Here is a 19,968-nt window from a genome sequence, read left to right as displayed (position 1 = left end):
AACCTTTCTCCCGAAGAAAATTCCCCCTTACCCTTCTATAATTTCCATCTGCATAGAATCGGACAGAATACCGTCCAACGGTGAGCGGTTTGTTATGGTTCAGCTATATGGTTACGTGATCTTCTGAAAACGATAAACAAAGGAAGTGGCTGTTTCGATCGATTCAAAACAGCTGACGAATCATTTCGTCGAATGTTTGAATCAAAAGCATAGCCCTCTGATCACAACCAACATCAACATCAACAGCCATGTCAACCATCTCGATAGCTTGGTAGAAGCGGTAGAAGGCTTTGAAATATAATTTCAAAGTAGCTCCACCTGACGATATCCCAAAACCAAATTCGTTCAAAGAGGTGCCATTGACAAGAGCAATGACCTCGAACGCCGGGTCTCTTGAATTATTGTTAGAAAAAAAAAGCAAATAGCGTAATTTGACGGAATTTTCTACAAGGAAAAAAATAAAATTAACCAAAAAATAAAAGGACCTGCACACTTACTTGCGTAGGTTCCCGGAGTGGCGGCCGTCTGGTAGGCTTGCTCGTATCCGGTGGGACGCGCTGCCGCTGCTGTTCCGTAGGTCGCTGCTGCTGCCGGTGCGGCCGCTGTCGCTACTGCATAACCCGTCTGTGTGGTCGAGTAGGCTGTTCCGGGGGCCGTCGTGCTGTACGTCACAATCGTCGTCGTCGTCGTCACCGGGGAAGAACAGAACACAACAAACATCAATAATACCGCTTGAACCACGCACAATTTCCACACCAAATGCACCGGAATCGAGTCTTTGCACACTTTTCTAGCCGGAAATTGGAAAGGCGCTTCCAAACAGGCCAAGATGCGGACCAAAAAACGAATCGATCGATTTTTCACGTTCACAAGCAGACCGTCTCGGGAGGTATGAAATGCCGTGTCTCAGGCAGCCATTATGGATCCGATCGAAGAGAGGAAGCAAATTTAGCCGGTCTCACACACTCTCACGCGCTCTCACTCGCTTCTCATCTATACCTGCAGTCCCCGACAGCGGAGCGTCAGGTGTTGATTGTTTTAGGAAAAAAAAATCGATAAGGCCCGATGCATTATTTTTTATGTCCGAGACCTCTCTTGGCACTAAGGCAAAAAAAAACTTAGAAAGAGGATAAGATCCCTTTGACCGTTCGCAATGCTGTTTTATTTTGTATGGCGAGTTTTAAAATTTTTAAAACTCACCATACAAAATAAAACAGCATTGCGAACGGCCAAGGTGACACTTGTTGAAAGCCATAAATTTCACTTATGATTAGGAAAGAAATTCCAGTCACTAATCAAAATAATAAATTTTGCTTAAGATAAATTCCTGGAGGAATCCTAAGAGCAAATATGGGAGGAATCCTTGAAGAAATGTCTGAAGAAATCGCTTCTTGTAAGAATTTCTATAGGAATTGTTGGAGAAATCCCTGGAGGAATTCCTGGAAAATTCTCTGAAGCAATGGGGCACGTTCGATGTAGTACTAGATTTGTAGTAATGAGCTGAATTTTAGTATAGGACAGATCGGTGAAGTACTAGATTTGTAGTAATGAGCTGAATTTTAGTATGGTGAGAAGGTCAATTCTCCGTTTCTGCAATGAAATGGTGCAAAAAGCGTGGGTACTATGATTCCTTACCTAATTTGATGCTGTTTGAGCAAAACTTTGGGCAACAGTGTTGTTGTTTTCTCCATTTCTTGCAACATAAACAACATAGTTATCCAAAGTTTTGCTCAAACAGCATCAAATTAGGCAAGTAATTATAATACCCACGCTTTTTGCACCATTTCATTGCATAAACGGAGAATTGACCTTCTCACCATACAAAAATTCAGCTCATTACTACAAATCTAGTACTACACCGAACGTGCCCCATTGTGGATTTACCGGCTACTTGTATTCTACCGGTCGCTTTAGTATGGCCTCAAAAGTAGCCGTTTTGTAAAAAGAGTAACTTAAAAATTATTTTAAACATTTTTATTGTATGCGCTGTTTCTCCTTGCCACTAGCTACTCAGCGACATTCATTTTTTGACAATCAAGTTGATTTTTATATGAAAACGGCTACTTTGTAACGGCTACCCAAGTAACCGGTAGAATACAAATAGCCGGTAAATCCACAATATGGTGAGAAGGTCCATTCGCCGTTTCTGCAATGAAATGGTGCAAAAAGCGTGGGTATTATGATTCCTTGCCTAATTTGATGCTGTTTGAGCAAAACTTTGGGCAACAGTGTTGTTGTTTTCACCATTTCTTGCAACATAAACAACATAGTTATCCAAAGTTTTGCTCAAACAGCATCAAATTAGGCAAGGAATCATAATACCCACGATTTTTGCACCATTTCATTGCAGAAACGGAGAATAGACCTTCTCACCATACTAAAATTTAGCTCATTCTACAAATCTAGAACTTCATCGATCTGTCCTATTCTTAAAGGAATCTCAGGAGGAATTTCTGAAAATATACCTGGAGGAATTCCTGGAGAAACCGCTAAAGGAATTTCCGAAGGAATCGTTGGAAGATTTTCTGGAGGTATCCCTGAAAAAAATCCTGGACGAATGCCGGGAGTATTCCCCAGATATTTTTTTAGAGGAATCCCTGGAGGAATCGATGGTGGAATTCTTGCAGGAATACCTGGGGATACCCAGGAGGAATCCCTGGAGGATTTCCAGGAGGAATCCCTGGACGATTTACTGCATATATTCCTGGAGAAAACCCTGGGGGAAATCCTGAAGGAATTCCTGGAGGATTCTCTAAAGGAATCCTCACTGGAGAAATTTCTGAAGAAACCTCTAGAGAAATTCAAGGAGGAATCCTTTGAGAAATTTCTGGAGAAACTCTTGGAAGAATTCCTGTGTAATTCTTAGAAAAATCGCTTGAGGAATTATTGGAAATATCCCTGTAGCAATTTCTGGAGGAAAACCTGGAGAAACTTATGGAAAAAATCCTGGCGGAATTCAAGGAGAAATTCCTAAAGGAATTCTTAGAATACTTCCGATGAACTATCCCTGGGGGAATTCCTAAAGGAATCTTTGGATGAAATTCTGGAGGAATCTCTATAGACATTCTGGGAGAAACCCCTGGAGGAATTTCCGAAGAAATTCCTACAGGAATTTTTGGATGGATTCCAGGAGGAATTCTTGGAGAAATATCTGAATAAATTGCTGGAAGAATCATCGGGGGGATTCCTGGTGGAATTTCTGGAGGAATCTGTGAAATAATTTCTTGATGAATCTCTAGAGGAATCCCTGGAGGAAACCCTGAAGAAAATCTTGAAAGAATGTCTGAAAGAATTCCCGAAAAATTTCCGGGAGAAATTCTTGGAGGAATTTCTGTTGGAATGGAGGAAATTCTTAAAAGATTGATTGATTTGTCTTTATTTAAGAGCCTTTCAGCCCTTGGCCATTATTAAAAGAACCCTGGAGGCATTCTTGAAATAATGTCTGTATAAACTCCCGGAGGTGGATAATCATAGTAATTTCAAAAGCAATCTTTGGAGGAATTAGGAATTTCTGGAAGAAATCCTGGGGTAATTGCTGGTGAAGTTTTTTGGTATTCTTGGAGGAGTTCCTGAATGAAATCCCGGAGGAATTCCTGGATCAATTGTTAGTGAATTCCTGGAGGAATCCCTATAGAAATCCCATAAGGAACTGCTGGAGAAATGTCAGAAGGTATTCTTAAAAGAAATCCTGGAGGAATTCCTAGAGCAATCCCTTGAGGATTCCTTAGAAACTTCTGAAGGAATGTCTAAAGGAACCCCTGGAGAAATTCCTGGAGACAGGCCTGTAAGAATTTCTGAAGGATTTTCTTGAAGAATCACTGGAAAACCTTTAGGTAGAATTCCTGGATGAATTTCTGGTTCCATTTCATAAGGTGAATATAAAACGAAGCCACACTGGCCCTTATTATGAGTATCACCTCACGGTGAAAATCGATCACGGTGACACATTGCGAATCCACGCTGAAAACGTTGTGGGTTAATCAAATGGGAATCACTTTCACCGTCCTTATTACCGCCCTAATAAACCAACACAATACACGGACCGTAAAGTGGACGGTTCAACAATACCGCATACTGTTCAAACTGTATCCCCAATGGGTGGTTAAGCAAATCTTATGGTTATCATTTATGCGGGCTGTGTCACTTTTTTGTTTTAACCGTGAAGTGATACAGTCCGGATTCGCTAGTTGGGTCACGACTGCGCCCCGATTAGCGAATCGTGTTCGTTCGTTGGGGCAACTGACAACTGATCAAAATGCTCTAGACACACGCAAGTGACGAGAAATACGTCACGGAACACTCACATACTTGCGTAAACGTTCTGTATACAGGAGCTGTGATGCGACGGCGGTCAGACGTCAAACTCGTTTTGACATCTATTTTGACATTGACAGTGCTTTTTAGTTGGGTTTTGCCCCAACCAGTGAACATTCAACCATCGAGACAGCCCATCTAACGAGCTCTCAACGAACGAATCGTCACTGTACTCGTAATCAGGCCCACCATGAATTTTCAAAAGCACAAATCTGAAGAACCAAACATCCTATCGCGCTGAAAAGTTGATCGATTGGTCACCTGCTGGTGGTGAGCAATCGATCAAGTTTTCAAGGCGATCCGTCATTTGATTCCTAAGATTTGTGCTTTTGGAAATTCGAGGTGTCAGAGACGAACCAGCCAAGGGCTGAAAATCTCTTTAATAAAGATATTATTAATTATTGACGCAGTAGGCAATCGCCCTAATGCCCCACCCTGGTTACGCCCTTGGTGACCAACAACTGTTATTTTTTCCTAACTATCATTCACAAGCCAGACCTCAAGTCATACAGACGTGTTTCTCAAATAAACTGTTTTCGTTTGTTATCATCTTCGTTATTTGTCACTCGAGTCGTCCCTTAAAAGGTTATGGGTCCCTCAACACGTGAATCGACGCACGGAATACCTCAATTCGATGGTGGACAAGGCTTCCAGAACTGGAGTTACAGGGTGAAAATGTTCCTGGATTCCGTTGGAGTACTGAAGACCTTGACGGAGAATCCCCCTGAGATTGCTGGACAACGAGAGAAGTTTGATGAAGCCGACCGTAAAGCCAAAGCCCACATTGTAAGTTTCCTGGCAAATGAAGTGCTGGAAGTTGTACGCGAGAAGACCTCAGCAAGAGAGATGTGGAAGGCCCTCGAAAACACCTTTGCAAAGAAGTCCATCGGAACTCAAAATCTACTACGGAAGCAGTTGAATCGCTTGAAGCTGGAAGAAGGGAAGTCTGTACGAGCCCATCTGCTGGTATTCGAAGATATCATCAGGCAGTTGAAGACGGCCGGTGCCAAGATTGATGAAGCGGATGCGGTCATTTCCTTGTTCCAGACTCTACCAGATTCGTTTGATCCGTTGGTCACCGCCCTCGAAAATCTCGCTGAGGAAGATCTCACTCTTGAAATGGTGAAGCAGCGTTTACTGGCAGAAGAGATGAAACAAACGGAACGGCAAGAGGATTCGGGGAGAATCAACACTGCGGCGTTTTCGGGAGCTGCGACCAAGCCATGGATGAAGCCCAAGCATGATGCCAAGAAGTTTCAAGGGAGATGCCACCAATGCGGAAAACGTGGCCATTTCAAGAGAGACTGTAGGCAGGAATGGGACAATGAAGCGAATGCTGAAGTGGAGAATGCAGAAAACGGAGTAGTCTTCATGGCAGATCGATCAAGCAGGAAGCCAAGCAAGAACAGTATTATTTTCAAGCTTGATTCCGGTGCCAGTGACCATCTGGTGAATCGTCAAGATGTTTTCGCAACATACGGGAAGCTGAGACAGTCAATTGCCATCAACGTGGCCAAAGACGGTGTAACATTGGAAGCGAAGGTTGCAGGAACAATTACTGGCTGCAGCAATCGAGGGATGCCACTACGGATGGAGGACGTACTGCTCGTTCCGGAATTGCGGGACAATCTGATGTCTGTAAAGAAGCTTGCCAACGCAGGAGTGGACGTGACATTTTCCGGTGCTCTGGCTGTCCTGAAGAAAGACGGAAAGATTATTGGAACCGCGCAGATGAAAGGTGGATTATACGAGCTGGAAGTCAAGCTGGAGAAACCTTCTGCGAGAATGTGTTCAAGCAATCCGAATAACCGAAGAATGGAACATCTGAGTCAGCAAGGAATGGCTATGCTGGTGCGGAATGACACAGTGGACGGCATCAAATGTGAACTGCCAAGACGGACTGTAATAGCCAGTGACGGAGAATTGGACGAATCTTGCTATCCCTATTATGTGTGTCCGGATGATGAGAAATGTGTTCCTCTAGTGATTCTACCACTCGATGAGCAAGAGGGGGAATGTTCTCCAATGATGACACAGCAAGCAGCGGATGCAGCAATTCAGCTGACGGAGGAGATTTCTGAAGACGAGGATCCCGAAGATTTCGACGATGAGTATGAAATCCTGGATGAAGTCTCCGGTGGACAAGAATCGAACAGGACGACACCAGTTGCGCTCCCTTCGCAATTAGAACAACATGAGCCTGAAAAGGATGCAGTGTTGAGGCGTAGCGAACGGGAGCGCAAGCTCTCTGGTAAGTTGTTGAACTTCTTCAATAGATCTAGAACGACTTCTGCTGGTACTTTCCTCACAGATCTTCCTGAACGTTACGCTGACATTCACACGAGAGACGACAGTGATGACTGGTTGAAGACCGCTCAGTACGAATTGCAGCCTATGGAATCCAATAGCGTTTGGGGGATTGTCGCCTGTCCTAAAGGAGCCCGATGCTTGGAAACTAAATGGGTGTTCCACATAAAAGAGGATGAAAATGGCCAGCCGATGAAGCACACAGCACGATTAGTGGAAAACGGATACCTACAGCGCCCCGGAAACGATTTCGAAGAAGCACATGCTCCTGTTGCCAAGCTACCGACAAGCAGAACGTTTTTGGCGGTCGGAGTCTATGAACAAAATTACTTTCCCCAGAATGTCCAGACAGTATTACTACACGGAGAATTCAAGAATGACAACTTCATGCAGTTTCCGAAAGGTGTACGTGCAGATAAAGGCCAAGTTTGCAAGCTGCTGAAGTCGCTGTACGTTTTTAAACAATATCCACGCTGGTGGAACGTACGTTGGAAAATCAAGTTGTTCAAATCTTCACAAATGCATGCTTCGTAGGACTCTAGGACTATTCGACTGATGAGATACCGGAGGATCACCAAACGGACGATTGAGAGGGGGTATTGACGCAGTAGGCAATCGCCCTAATGCCCCACCCTGGTTACGCCCTTGGTGACCAACAACTGTTATTTTTTCCTAACTATCATTCACAAGCCAGACCTCAAGTCATACAGACGTGTTTCTCAAATAAACTGTTTTCGTTTGTTATCATCTTCGTTATTTGTCACTCGAGTCGTCCCTTAAAATTAATAATAATAATTCGAGGTGTGGCTTCGTTCTATATTCAACATAAGGTATCTCTAGAGGAATATCTGGAGGAATTCTTAGAGGAATCCTGGAGAAATCGCCAGAGAAACTCCTGGAGGAATCCCTGCATAAATTCCATAAGGAATCCTTTGGAAAAATCCCTGGCGAAATTTCTGGATGATTTTGTTGAAGAATCACTGGGAAACTTTCAGGAAGAATCCCTGGAGGAATTCCTGCAGGAATGCCTGGTGGAATCTATAGAGGAATTCCTTGTGAGTCTAGAAGAGAAATGACTGAAGAAATTTCTGCAGGAATTCCTAGAGGAATCATTGAGAAACATCCAGAACAACTCCAGGAGGAATCCATGCATAAATTTCCTCAGGAATCCTTGGAGAAATCCCACGCGAAATCTGTGGAGAATTTTCTTGAAGAATTACTGGAGAAATCTTCAGGAAGAATCTCTGGAGGAATTCCATGAAAAAAATCCTGGGAATCTCTGGATAAAAAAAATGAAGAAATCCATGTCTGCAGTAATTTCTAGACGAATTATTGAAGGAACAATAGGACCCCTAAAGGATTTTTTGTAATTGTAATTTTATTAGCTTACGATACCCTGTGGTTACATTAGGTACCTTTTGTCAGGTCAAGGAACTGTAAAACTTTTTCAAGCAATGCTTGGATTAATTTTTGTACAATCTCTAGTAAAATTTTCTGAAAGAATTTATGGAAGACATTCCTGCAGAAATACTTCGAATTGAAATGATGGAATTATTGGAGCAATCTGTAGTGGAATTCTGGAAGGAATATATGGAGGAATCCTTGAAGAAATCTCTGATGGAATACCTGCAGAAATACCTTTAAGTATATCTGAAGAAATTCCCGAAAGGAACCGCAAAAACAGGCACCTCTAAAGATATCCCAGGACAAATCCCCAAAGAAATGTCTGGTGGAATCCTTAGATGCACTCGTGAAGGAATCTCAGGAGGAACGCATGATGGAATCACTGCAGCAAGGGAAGGTTCATTTATTAGGTGTTATTAGGCCATCGTTTTTCGGGATTTCTAGACCCCCTCCCCCCTTTGTCCCTATACCAAATACACGTACTGTCACACTTTTCTATAGGACAGATCGGTGAAGTACTAGATTTGTAGTAATGAGCTGAATTTTAGTATGGTGAGAAGGTCAATAGGACAGATTGGTGAAGTACTAGATTTGTAGTAATGAGCTGAATTTTAGTATGGTGAGAAGGTCAATTCTCAGTTTCTGCAATGAAATGGCGCAAAAAGTGTGGGTATTATGATTCCTTGCCTAATTTTATGCTGTTTGAGCAAAACTTTGGGTAACAGTGTTGTTGTTTTTTCTATTTCTTGCAACATAAACAACATAGTTATCCAAAGTTTTGCTCAAACAGCATCAAATTAGGCAAGGAATCATAATACCCACGCTTTTTGCACCATTTTATTGCAGAAACTGAGAATTGACCTTCTCACCATACAAAAATTCAGCTCATTACTACAAATCTAGTACTACACCGAACGTGCCCCATTCTCCGAATCTGCAATGAAATGGTGCAAGAAGCGTGGGTATTATGATTCCTTGCCTAATTTGATGCTGTTTGAGCAAAACTTGGGGCAACAGTGTTGTTGTTTTCTCCATTTCTTGCAACATAAACAACATAGTTATCCAAAGTTTTGCTCAAACAACATCAAATTAGGCAAGGAATCATAATACCCACGCTTTTTGCACCATTTTATTGTAGAAACGGAGAATTGACCTTCTCACCATACTAAAATTCAGCTCATTACTACAAATCTAGTACTACACCGAACGTACCCCATTGAGTTGTCCAAAAAAAGTCTCACGAAACCTACTACAAGCCTATCTATATACGTGAGAACAAAAGATGTTTACAAAGTTCTTACAGATAGATTAACACGGGAAATCTGAACACAAACCACTACCACACAAGAATTTGGATTGGTCAATAACCCCCTCCCCCAAAACTTGGACGTAATTTTTGAACGTTCCCCAAGCTTTGGAAAAAATACTGAATGACAATGACAATCATTTTTTTCAAAAGCAGTTTTCTTCCACCAAGTCACAAAACCGTCATTGAAAATTATTTCACTATTATTCAGATGGTGGCCAGAGTGCAGTGATAATTTTTTATTAACATTGGTTGAGGTTTCACCGAGAAAACTCAGGACAAACATGTCTAAAGGTCCAATCTGCAGAAGAGAGGCTCTCTTTGGTTTCTCTCTCTTTCGTTAGTATTATGCGTTGCGCGAAAATTTTTGAGCGCGAGTGCCCGTATACCTCCGCCAGTACGGTGAATCGTGTTGGTGTTTTCGGCGCAGTATTCTTTGGCCCATTCGCGCACTTATTGTAAAAGACACCATAACAATTAAACGTACGAGCGGAGGTCTATTAGCGATTTTGCACCATTTTCGCTCTCTATTTTCTTGCAACGGATAATATCTCAGCTGTTTATTTGTATTTTGATTGCCTCCTTGCATTGAACGATGGTCAAAACAATCGTCTTTTGATTTGAACTGCAAAAATAGTTGAAAAGTGTACCATTACAATGCAATAATTGAAAGAGAAAGTAAACAAAGAGAGCCTCTCAAATGCAGATAGGACCTATTGAAATGTTTGGCCTGAACTGCTTTTGAATTTTTGCTAAACGAAGGTTTGTTCCTCGTAAATATTTTGTTCAAGAATTCTTTTGTAGGCACACCGTCTTTTACTCACTCTCTCCTAGCAGCACTGAGATCGTTATCTCACACTCACTCTTTGCTTAAATCTCGGCTCTCCCGACAGTTTTTCTTCTCCGGCTTCTTCTTCTTGCACCATCAATGTTGGCATTGAAAATTTTCCTCCAGCCAAATTTTGCACTCATCGATTTCAGCACAATAATCATTTTTCGCGATCGATCTTCACCGTTTCCTAATGGTCCGGCATCTTGTCTACGCATTAAAACCAAATTTACTTACCCGTACTGCGTTGCACCATGCGGAAATCCGAAATAGTTGTTGGTGGCCATACTTTTTCAGCACATCGACTTTGTTCCACTCTCAGCAACTGTGCGTGAGAAAATCGCGAGCACAGTGACAACAAAACTCACGGTGACAGCTGACAGCGCTTGCAGCGTACTCACTCGTTCACGCCGCCGCTCCGATCCGACGGAGACAAAGCTAGGAAAAAATCGCCGATCAAATCCGGGAAAATCTGCAAAATTCCGGAATCGCTCGTGTAATTTTTCGGTATCACGAACAATATTTTGCACTGAATTTCACTGTCACTGTTGTAGCACGAAAATGCTTAGCGCTCGCTAGCAAAATTATATTTAAGACGCAAAGCACCGAAAAACAACGAACCGCACACACGCACGATTTTGATGCCGATGCCGGATCAGCTGTCACTGTCAAGTTGATGGTGTGTGGTGTGTTGCAAAAAACATCAGATGAGAAATTCACCCCCTGTCAACAGACTGACAGCTGAGCTTCTGATGGATGGCAGCCCTGTCATGGTAATTCACCACTCCAACCGCAGATGCACTCAGGGTGTGAACCATTTCGCTTATTCGTTTAACTTTTAGTTAAAATTTGACACTTGGATAGTTGGTTGCCATCGAAAAGTTAAAAAATAACCACGACGGTGGTCCATTTGAAATTTGACAGACGAGTAGTTATTTGGAACAAAATACAGTACGCAGCCAAATCATTGCGAACAAAAAATAACTATCGAACTGTCAAGACTAACCCTGCTCGGGAGTAGGGTTATTTTCAAAATAACTATCGAAGTGTCAAATTTTAACTAAAAGTTAAACGAATAAGCGAAATGGTTCACACCCTAAATATTTGACCCTGAGTGGTGTGAGCTCACACATTTATGTGTTAAGTTTTAAGCGTGTGTCAGTCAAAACTGCCAGCAAACTTCGTAGCGTTCGTAGCATACGAGCGTTATTTTTTGCCTTCTCACATCGATCTTCTCCCATTTTTACCAAAGTGAAAACGGCAGCAACAGAACGATTGTAAAATTTCCATATTTTTGTAGCGAGTTTGGAATAGTTTTTACTAATTTTGTGCCTGAATGGTTAAGTAATAGCCATATTGTACTTGTGAAAGTGCTAGGTGCGTGTAATATCACAATTAGAACCACTAAAAGCCAGAAAAAAAAAACTGATAATCGACGAGCCGAAAACTTACCAACGTGCACGCATAACATCAAAAATGTCTCATCCGCCACCATACGACTTGCAGCAGCCGCTGCTTGCACCATCATCGTCCGGCACCATGGCGATGATGACTCATCATCAGTACCACCCTCCTCAGCAAGTGCAACCGCAACAGCAGCTGCCGCCAAGAGGAGAAGTGGAGTACTTTTACGTTTACGTGGCCGAATCGGAGCTGTCGAACGTTGGCAACTGGATCTTGTTGGAACCGGACAAAACGCTGAGCCTGAAGAATTTGCGCGACTATTATTCGACTTGTTTTGGCATCAAGCACAAGATAGTGAATGCAAAGAACGAGATAGAGGTGCGCTACATCCGTTACCACAATGGTTACTTTCGGTTCCCGCCGGGATTGGATCTGAACAATACGCGATTTGTGGCGTATTATTATACCGATGTGGAGGATACTAAAGCTTTCATGGAAATGGCCGAAGCGAATGACCAAAATCAGGCAAGAGTGCCTGTGACGACATTCGCAGCTCCTCAGCCTCCGCCGGATGTCAATAATGATTCCACGTTGACGGGACGACCGAACGCAAGCGCCTTTGATATGGACAGCATCCTGCGAAGTGGGGCTCAGAGTACTCCCGTCAAAGGGAGTAGCAACAGACAGATGCCCGCGGCGGAAAATGTCTCATCCACTTCGGATGTCATCCTGAACGAACCCACTGTGGAGGTTATTACGGTTCAGGACTCGCAGGACACTTTCCGCCGCTCACTTCCACTTCCTCCTACAGGACCCCCGAAACCAGTTGTAAACGAAAACCCCAGTAAACCTACCGAACAAAAGCCGTCCGGAATTCGGGCCAAACTGGGTCCGAGCGTTTCGTCCACGTCGGAAGAGAAGCAAACCAGAACGGAACGTCCCAGGCACGAGAGAATCACCATCAACGATTCCAGTGGCTTCCGACGGGACCGTAGTTCCGTCATGGTCCGGGTGAACACCGCTCCCAAATCGAAAAACATGCTCGACCGTTACCAGCAGTCTCGACCTGCTCCGGAAGATGTGGCCATGAAAACCCCTCTGAAGGTAACCCTTAAACAGCGTGGTCGTCAGGTACAACCCAATAAAAAGATTCTCAAAATTGAAGATTCAAAAGGCCGTACTACCGCTCTTCTCACCAAGAAAAAATGGTCTGTCAAACCGGAAGTCCCCCACCAAAAACGTCGCTCAGATCCGGACGATGAACCGGACTACCAGCGACAGTACCAAAAACGGCGCCGTTACGATAACCAATATCAGAACCATCAGCAAATCGATAAAAAGCCCTTCTCTTCTCAAGATCATCGCATCCTAAATGTACTTCTGGTGGGCTTCCACGAACTAGCCCCGGTTGTCCATGAAACGACTAACTACTTCTCCGAATTCGGCACCGTCACAAACTTCCAGCTCTACACCCAAGAAAACCGCTACAATGTTCCAGAGTACTATGCCTACATGGAGATCCGCGCGGCAGATCCAGTGTCCCTATTCTCCGATCGGCACATCTACAACGGGACCATCATCTACGCCATCCGGGTGGACGGTGCTCGCCTTCCGCCACGCCTCAGCTGCCGAGTGTGCGGCTACTACGGGCTAAATTTGGCCTATCTGGCGTACCACGTCGAAGGTCAGTTCCACCAGCAGACACTGACGAAACGGTTGCAGTCGCAGGCGGACACCCACGGGCAACACGTCTACCTGGACAGCTACTACCGAATAACGTACGATGAGCTGTACGTCCAGTATCCGAGTAAGTTTTATTGAGCACAAAAATCATATATGTTTTAGCAAACAAATATTTTTAAAATATGTATTTACTGAGGAGACCTTCGCTCCGTTAACGAAACTCTGACAAGAAATTGGAACTCGATTTGGAACATTTGCAAGACATTTTCGAAATGTCAAATTTAAGAACCATAAATCCGTCGTGGATCGGATCTGGCAGTGGCAACTATATTGCCACCTACTGTTTTTATTTTTTTCTGTTTTAAACCAATTTATTAGGAACTTCTTTTTTGGTTTACGCAAAATTGGGATTACTAACAACGCCTGGTATTTTTTTTTGTACTAAACAAAGCTTAAACAGCAATTTGGGAACTGTTTTCAGTCTCAAAAAATGGCTAAATTTTACCGCGTGAAGAAATTTAGCTCAAACTTATTGTAAAACTGTCGGAAAAGATCATTCGCTGTTTCGAATTGGAGCACATTCGCTCAAAAAAGTCGATCAGGGAGTCGACCTCACGGCAGTTTGGGTCAACGATCTGCATCGACGGAAAAAACGGCTATGTAATCGCCAGAATCACCACGATTGTCAAGGCGACTGAAAAGGCTGCTGTCCCTACGCGTGGGATCCTTCAAAAAAGAAAGAAAGCCCCGACGAACTGAAGCTGCTGATACGTTAGAGAAATGTTTGGCGTAGACAGTTTATTCGAAGACGGGACCTGCTGGTTTATGCGATTGTAAAGCATCTGAACAACGTTATCAGCACCAAAAGTGCAGAGCATCGATACAGGAACTTTGGTTCGATGTTGGGGAACCTAGATAATGGAAGCAATAAATTCGGAAAGTTAACGTGCAGCCTCCGGAACACGGTCAAGTACAGCATACTGCTGAACGTCAACGGTAATCTCGTAGTGAGTCCATCACAGAAAGCCGAAGCGTTTGCTGCAACGTTTGCTGTCGCTCAGAACGACGAAGAGCCAGGTGGTCCGGAAATTTCGCCGGCGGTGGACATTACAATCGATCAAGTTCGCGGTGCAATCCTTCCCATTCCTAACGCTGCCCTGTTAAAACCAGGGAGGGTGCAGGCATGTCAAACTCGAACTCGGCAAACTCGCCAACACGAACCGATTTCCAATCAGGATTCGACCAGGCCCGAGATCGCGTTGCCAGTCGACACTAACACACTCGCAAAAAATGAGCAGTAGGATCCCCTGGTTAAAACCGAAAGATGTTAAATCAATCATCCGCAGATTGAAAATCAATAATCTACCGGACAGGATGGAATCGGGAACACCTGCCTCAAGCAAGACCTACAAAAAAAAAAAATTGGTCGTTCTGACCAAACTTTTCAACGCGTGCCTGGCCTTAGCGTACTTTCCTACTAGATGGAAACATGCCAACGTGATAGCCATCTCGAAGGCAAACAAGGACGTTTAGAAAAAAACAACCCGTACAAAGTACAGGCCAGTTTCGAAGCACGAATCCAAACAAAGCATGCCCGCACGGACGTTAGGTTTAGGGATGGATCGAAGAAGGATAATCTAATCTGGTAGGTCACACAAACTCCTATACTGCCGTGAATCGCATATTAGTCCCATCTTTGTTGGATTTCCTATGCAAATGGGACAGATATGCGATTCACGGCAGTATACATCTATTACGTTTTTTTTACGGCTAAGGCGGCAGCTATATTCCAAGCAGTAACTGAAGCGAGCTCAACTCCAATATTAGTGGTAACTGATTCAGCTAGTGCGTTGGAAGCCATCAAATCCCCAATAAACATCCCTTCATACAATCTACCCAACGAACTTTGAACGAGCCAGGAAGGGACATAACCTTGATGTAGGTACCAGGTCATTGTGGTATAGTGGGTAATGAGGAAGCGGTTTTACAGGCAGATCGTGGGAGACAAACTCGCCTGCTAACTCCAAAAACGCGGCAGATACCGGAAGAATGTGGGTTAAGAAGTTGATTTGGGATACCTGGTCCCACTGTTGGCTTCGAGACCGAACAAGCTTCACCAGAAAAATCAACTCGATCGTTGAGCGCTGGGAAGACTTACCGTCCAGAAGAGGCCAAGTAGTCTTCTTTCGACTATGCACGGGTCACACCAGACTCTCTCATAATAAATATGGCCGGACGAGGCGAGTTCAGAATATCATATGACACGTGCAGCGTCCATAATTCCGTGGAATATATTATAGTCAACTCTAGAGCAACTGCGGACGAAAAACGGTATAACCTGCATTCAGATAGCACTCAGCTAATACAAAATTAAACAAACAGCCTTACTCAGTTTTTTTTTTCAAAAGAGGCCAAACTTTATCACACAATATAGTGATTTAACAAAAAAAAAACCCCGACGTGGACATCGACATCGCTAGACAAAAGTAATAGTTTTTTGTTTCGAAAGCATCAGGATTTACTTCTGAACATTATCAGCCCCTCTCCCCCTTATTCTCAATCAGGTTTCCACTATCACAACCATTCCCTTCTTTCTGTTTATACGAGTTGAACTAGTCGAGGGCTGAAAATCTTGGTAATAAAGAAAAATAATAACGAGGACATCACCAGTCCAGGTAATTACCGACCAATAAGTCTGCTGAGCAGCCCAAGCTAAGTTTTCGAAAGGGTAATCCTCGGTCGATTGAACCGTCATTCCAGCGGAACTGTTCGGTTTCAGCGCTGCACACTCAACGCACAGTGGCCGAAAAAAAATCTCAAAATTTCATTGCTCTGATAATTTTCTTTTATTATGAATTTCAACTAAAAAAATCCAAATTTTAAAGTCAACTAGCTGTCCCGGCAAACTTTGTGTTGCCTACTGCGTTTATTGACGTTTCAAGTCCCTAGCCAAGCGCCCAAGTCCCCGTTCAAAATGTATGAAAACCCGATTTTCAAAAACTCAATTTTCCCATGTTTTTGGCCTCTTAAACCTTCCTTGGGTGAAAACTAACAGAACAAAACTTAGACAACCCAAATCGGACCATCCGTTCGCAAGTTATGCGCGGTCCCACGTATGCCACTGCAATTTTATATAGATAGATTAAACCAAAATTGAGTCCAAGGGGGATTTTTCCAAAGTTGAAAAATGACGTACTGAATCATTTGTTTTTATCATAATTTCAAACTATAATTTCAATGTCGCAGTGTATAACATATAGTTGATATTAAAATTCATGAATTTTGTTATTGTTTTGGGATACAACATTCAATCTTAATCTGAGCTTACATTTGTTGTCCATTCAAAAATGTAACTTTTACTGATTTTTTTTATTATAAATTCAAGCTCAATTGATCTAGTACTTTTTAATGAAACAGTTCGGAAAATTTTGTTTTTTTTTTAAAAAAAGTTGTAATGAAGACGCATATGGTTTTTTTTTATATTTATGTGTATTTTAACTTATGCTAATTCTACACTTGGTCGCATATGGTTGCGGAACAGTCGAAAATTTATTAATTTCGTTTTCGAACGTAAACATATAAAACATCTTTTAAAATTCCCGTGCAGAATATAAAAGTCATTGTAGTATATTGATATGTTGCGTTATCACTTATGTAGAATGGACTGGGGAGGGGTTTTAACCTGTTTATTGTCGCGCTTTCGATCTGTTGAGACAGCATTACGTTGGTACTGTGTTGAACAAGTGCATTTTTGGGCAAATACAGTGATAGACATTCTCAGCCGAGGCTAAAAAATTTTCAAAAAAAAGTCAGGAAACTCATACAAAAGATGTTATGATAAATCTTTTTTATCGTAGTGATAGTATATCCACCGACGAACCGACGTGACAGTGGTGTTTCAAAAGTGTGTCCCCCAAATTTAACGGTCGGCCAGCGAAGCGAGCGAACGCTTCTGTCAAATTAGCGCAGACGCGAACCTTTTCTTATATGAACACACGGGGGTTTGAGATCAAGCTATCAATACAACGCGAACCGTTGTAGGGGTGGCGGTAGTGTTCGCCTATTTTTCATCATGGCGTCGGGGACAACAAATTTGAATTTGTTTGTTCTAGCTGTCACGTCGGTTCGTCGGTGATTATGTGTCGAACCCTTACAAATTTGTTTGGGTTCTTAATTCGTGCTAAAAAAAAACCAACTGCGAACTTTTGCCCCGCATTACTCTATCACTTCGAACAAAGTGCGATGCAACCCTTTGGAGACGGATGGGTCATATGCGCCCAGCCTAGAAAATCGACCATCACAAACGTGTTCTAGACCAGTGAAGCTGCATCCAGAAAGGTGAAAATTCCGTCTCCAATCAATCCAATCATGCCAATCAAACCGCCAATCAATGCCAATGTTTCGCAATCTCATAACCTCGCTCATAACTAGGTGATGGTAATGAACAAACGTCAAACAGTAGCAAAAATGATGAGAGAGCCATGAGCGTACGATTTACGAACTACCGATTGTTTGAACTAACCGTTAATAAGAGGATCAAGGAAAGTGAGTAGAGTGAGATTTCTGTTTGTCTGTGTTGTGAGCTTTATTGCACGATACAAGGCGCGGCTTGTCGCCAAGGGCTTCCTCCAGAAACATGGACTGGATTACGATGAGACGTTTGCCCCCGTGGCCAAGCTTGCCACAATCCGAACAGTGCTGGCAGCGGGCGTCCATCTGGGCTTTTCCTTCCATCACATGGACGTCAAACGGCCTTCCTTTACGGCGAACTGAAGGAGGACATCTATATGGCCGTCCCGGACGGAATGAAGGCGCCATCGAATACGGTCTGCAAGCTACTCAAGTCACTCTATGGCTTTAAGCAGTCGCCGAGATGCTGGAATGAAAAGTTCAGGAGAAGTTGTTGAAATTGGGCTTTGTACGATCCCGGCATGGTTATTGCCTTTATACAAGGATTCAGGACGGTGACGAAATCTATGTCGTTTTGTACGTGGATGACTTGCTGATATGCGGAAGAAAGCCAGAGACCATCGTAAAGTTGAAACGACAACTGACAGCGATGTTTGCGATGATTGATTGCGGAGAAGTCACTCACTTCCTTGGCATGCGTTTAGATTACGATGTGAGGCATGGAAGAATGCGGCTGTCACAAGAAGCAAATGTGGACAAGCTCTTCGAGATGGTGGACTGCAATCCGGTTAAAACTCCGATGGACAAAAGACTACAGCTTGCCCGAGCCGGGGACCCTACGGCTCATCCCTATCGAGAACTTCTTGAGTCGTTGATGTATGTGATGCTGTGCACCAGGCCGGATATCTGTTACTCCGTAGGATTCCTAGGACGGTTCCAACAGAAGCCAACAACACAACATGGGCGGGATAGGGTTAAATAAAGCTCTTGTTCTAAAAGTTTCGTGAAGAAAGAGGAGGCGTGCTGCTCGACACCTCCCCCGCAGGTCGATTACGGTCAATGGTCAGCCAACTACGTGGAATATGAATTTTTGTATAGAGTAAGATACTGCACGTGCCTAACTCTATACAAAAATTCAAATCAATCGGTTTGAAATTGACTTAGAGCGGCAAGTGCCCAAAATAGGTACACTTGCCCAAATGGTACAAGACCCTACGTAGACTCATTTTTGGTCATCTCAGACACCTCCTTTTTGAAAATATGTATGGACCGTAGACTTCGGTAAGACTCTCCCTTAGAGTGTACGTAATTTATGGACGGGCCCAGACCTACATCAATGTTTGTCCATTCCATCCAAAATTGCGTACTGCAAAAAAAAAACTATAACTAGTTTCGTCCTTCTTTCATCCACAGCCAATCCCGTGCAGGAAATGGTTCGAAACGACTACTGGAAACGAAGCCACCAACCGGCAACATATTCCAACGATGGCGCAGGATCGGGTAAGCGTTATTACACCACTTCCGATAAGGAACGCTATTATTGAGGTGTACAAAGTTGTTGCCCGACTATCTACATGAGTTGACCTCATCTCCAAAATTGCAAAGTCTGATAAGAAGATAACGGAAAAAATCCCTTTTACTTCGTCGATACCGATCGTTCTGGTTCTGAAGAAAACTCTGTTGTGAAAATGCCCCTTCGAATGGCATAAAAGCGATCATATTCAAGGCTGGAAGAAGAATAATGCTAAAGCGCTTAAACGAAGAACTGTCACCGAAGAAGAACCGTACCATTGCTATTAGCCAAAATAGATTCAAGCTACTAGTATCTTGAACGCACTAAAATCGAATTTAGTGTGAAACGATGTGCAGAGCGCATTCGAATTTTTTAACGATTTATTCTTAGTTTTAAAACACTTCAAATAGCTCAAAAAGAAACGATTCATATTCATATCGAAACGAACATCAAACAACTCATCAAGAAGATCATACGTTTTACTCGTCGAATAGTAAATACTGTAACTATTATCGCTTTCTGTGAATTATTGAAAATAAAAGCGTTAGTTAAGTTTAATTGTTATATCGTGTTCGAGAAAATGCGAAGCTAAATGAGCTAACGCTATGTACCTCCTCTTGTTGGCGTAACGTCCTCACTGGGACAAACCTGCTTCTCAGCTTAGTGTTCAATGAGCACTTCCACAGTTTTTAACTGAGAGCTTCCTCTGCCAATGACCATTTTGCATGTGTATATCGTGTGGCAGGCACGAAGATACTCTATGCCCAAGGAAGTCAAGGAAATTTCCTTTACGAAAAG

General features: G+C 43.0%; 2 protein-coding genes across 3 annotated transcripts in view; one reads left to right on the top strand and one right to left on the bottom strand.

Annotated features, from left to right (window-relative positions):
* LOC109426316 (zinc finger RNA-binding protein) overlaps window positions 1–10,783 on the bottom strand; it is a 42,658-nt gene extending 31,875 nt beyond the window's left edge. Inside the window, exons 1-2 of one of the 2 annotated variants that reach the window (XM_029858126.2) lie at window positions 10,398–10,783; window positions 498–661 (exon numbers count right to left, since the gene is read on the bottom strand). In XM_029858126.2, coding sequence (XP_029713986.1) covers window positions 498–661; window positions 10,398–10,447 — 214 coding nt within the window. In that variant the 5' untranslated portion in view covers window positions 10,448–10,783. Of the gene's footprint in view, window positions 1–497; window positions 918–10,397 lie in introns of those variants that run through there. The other variant, XM_029858125.2, reaches the window with a different exon arrangement.
* A 555-nt stretch (window positions 10,784–11,338) lies between these two features.
* On the top strand, window positions 11,339–19,728 carry LOC109421715 (uncharacterized). Its single transcript, XM_029858119.2, has 2 exons — window positions 11,339–13,371; window positions 19,071–19,728. Exons 1-2 carry the CDS (start codon window positions 11,637–11,639, stop codon window positions 19,199–19,201), a joined length of 1,866 nt encoding a protein of 621 aa, XP_029713979.1. The 5' UTR covers window positions 11,339–11,636; the 3' UTR covers window positions 19,202–19,728.
* The last annotated feature ends 240 nt before the right edge of the window (window positions 19,729–19,968 follow it).

This window comes from Aedes albopictus, chromosome 3 (assembly GCF_035046485.1).
Source record: "Aedes albopictus strain Foshan chromosome 3, AalbF5, whole genome shotgun sequence".
Lineage (NCBI taxonomy): Eukaryota > Metazoa > Arthropoda > Insecta > Diptera > Culicidae > Aedes > Aedes albopictus.
The sequence above is the reverse complement of the archived record's forward strand: the minus strand, read 5'-3'. Positions and strand labels throughout refer to the sequence as shown.

Bases quoted from the DNA above. Each gene is read 5' to 3' on its own strand.
- LOC109421715 (XM_029858119.2), top strand. From the start codon at position 11,637: ATGTCTCATCCGCCACCATACGACTTGCAGCAGCCGCTGCTTGCACCA. The intron at 13,372-19,070 runs GTAAGTTTTATT...TTTCATCCACAG, and splicing joins GCTGTACGTCCAGTATCCGA to CCAATCCCGTGCAGGAAATG.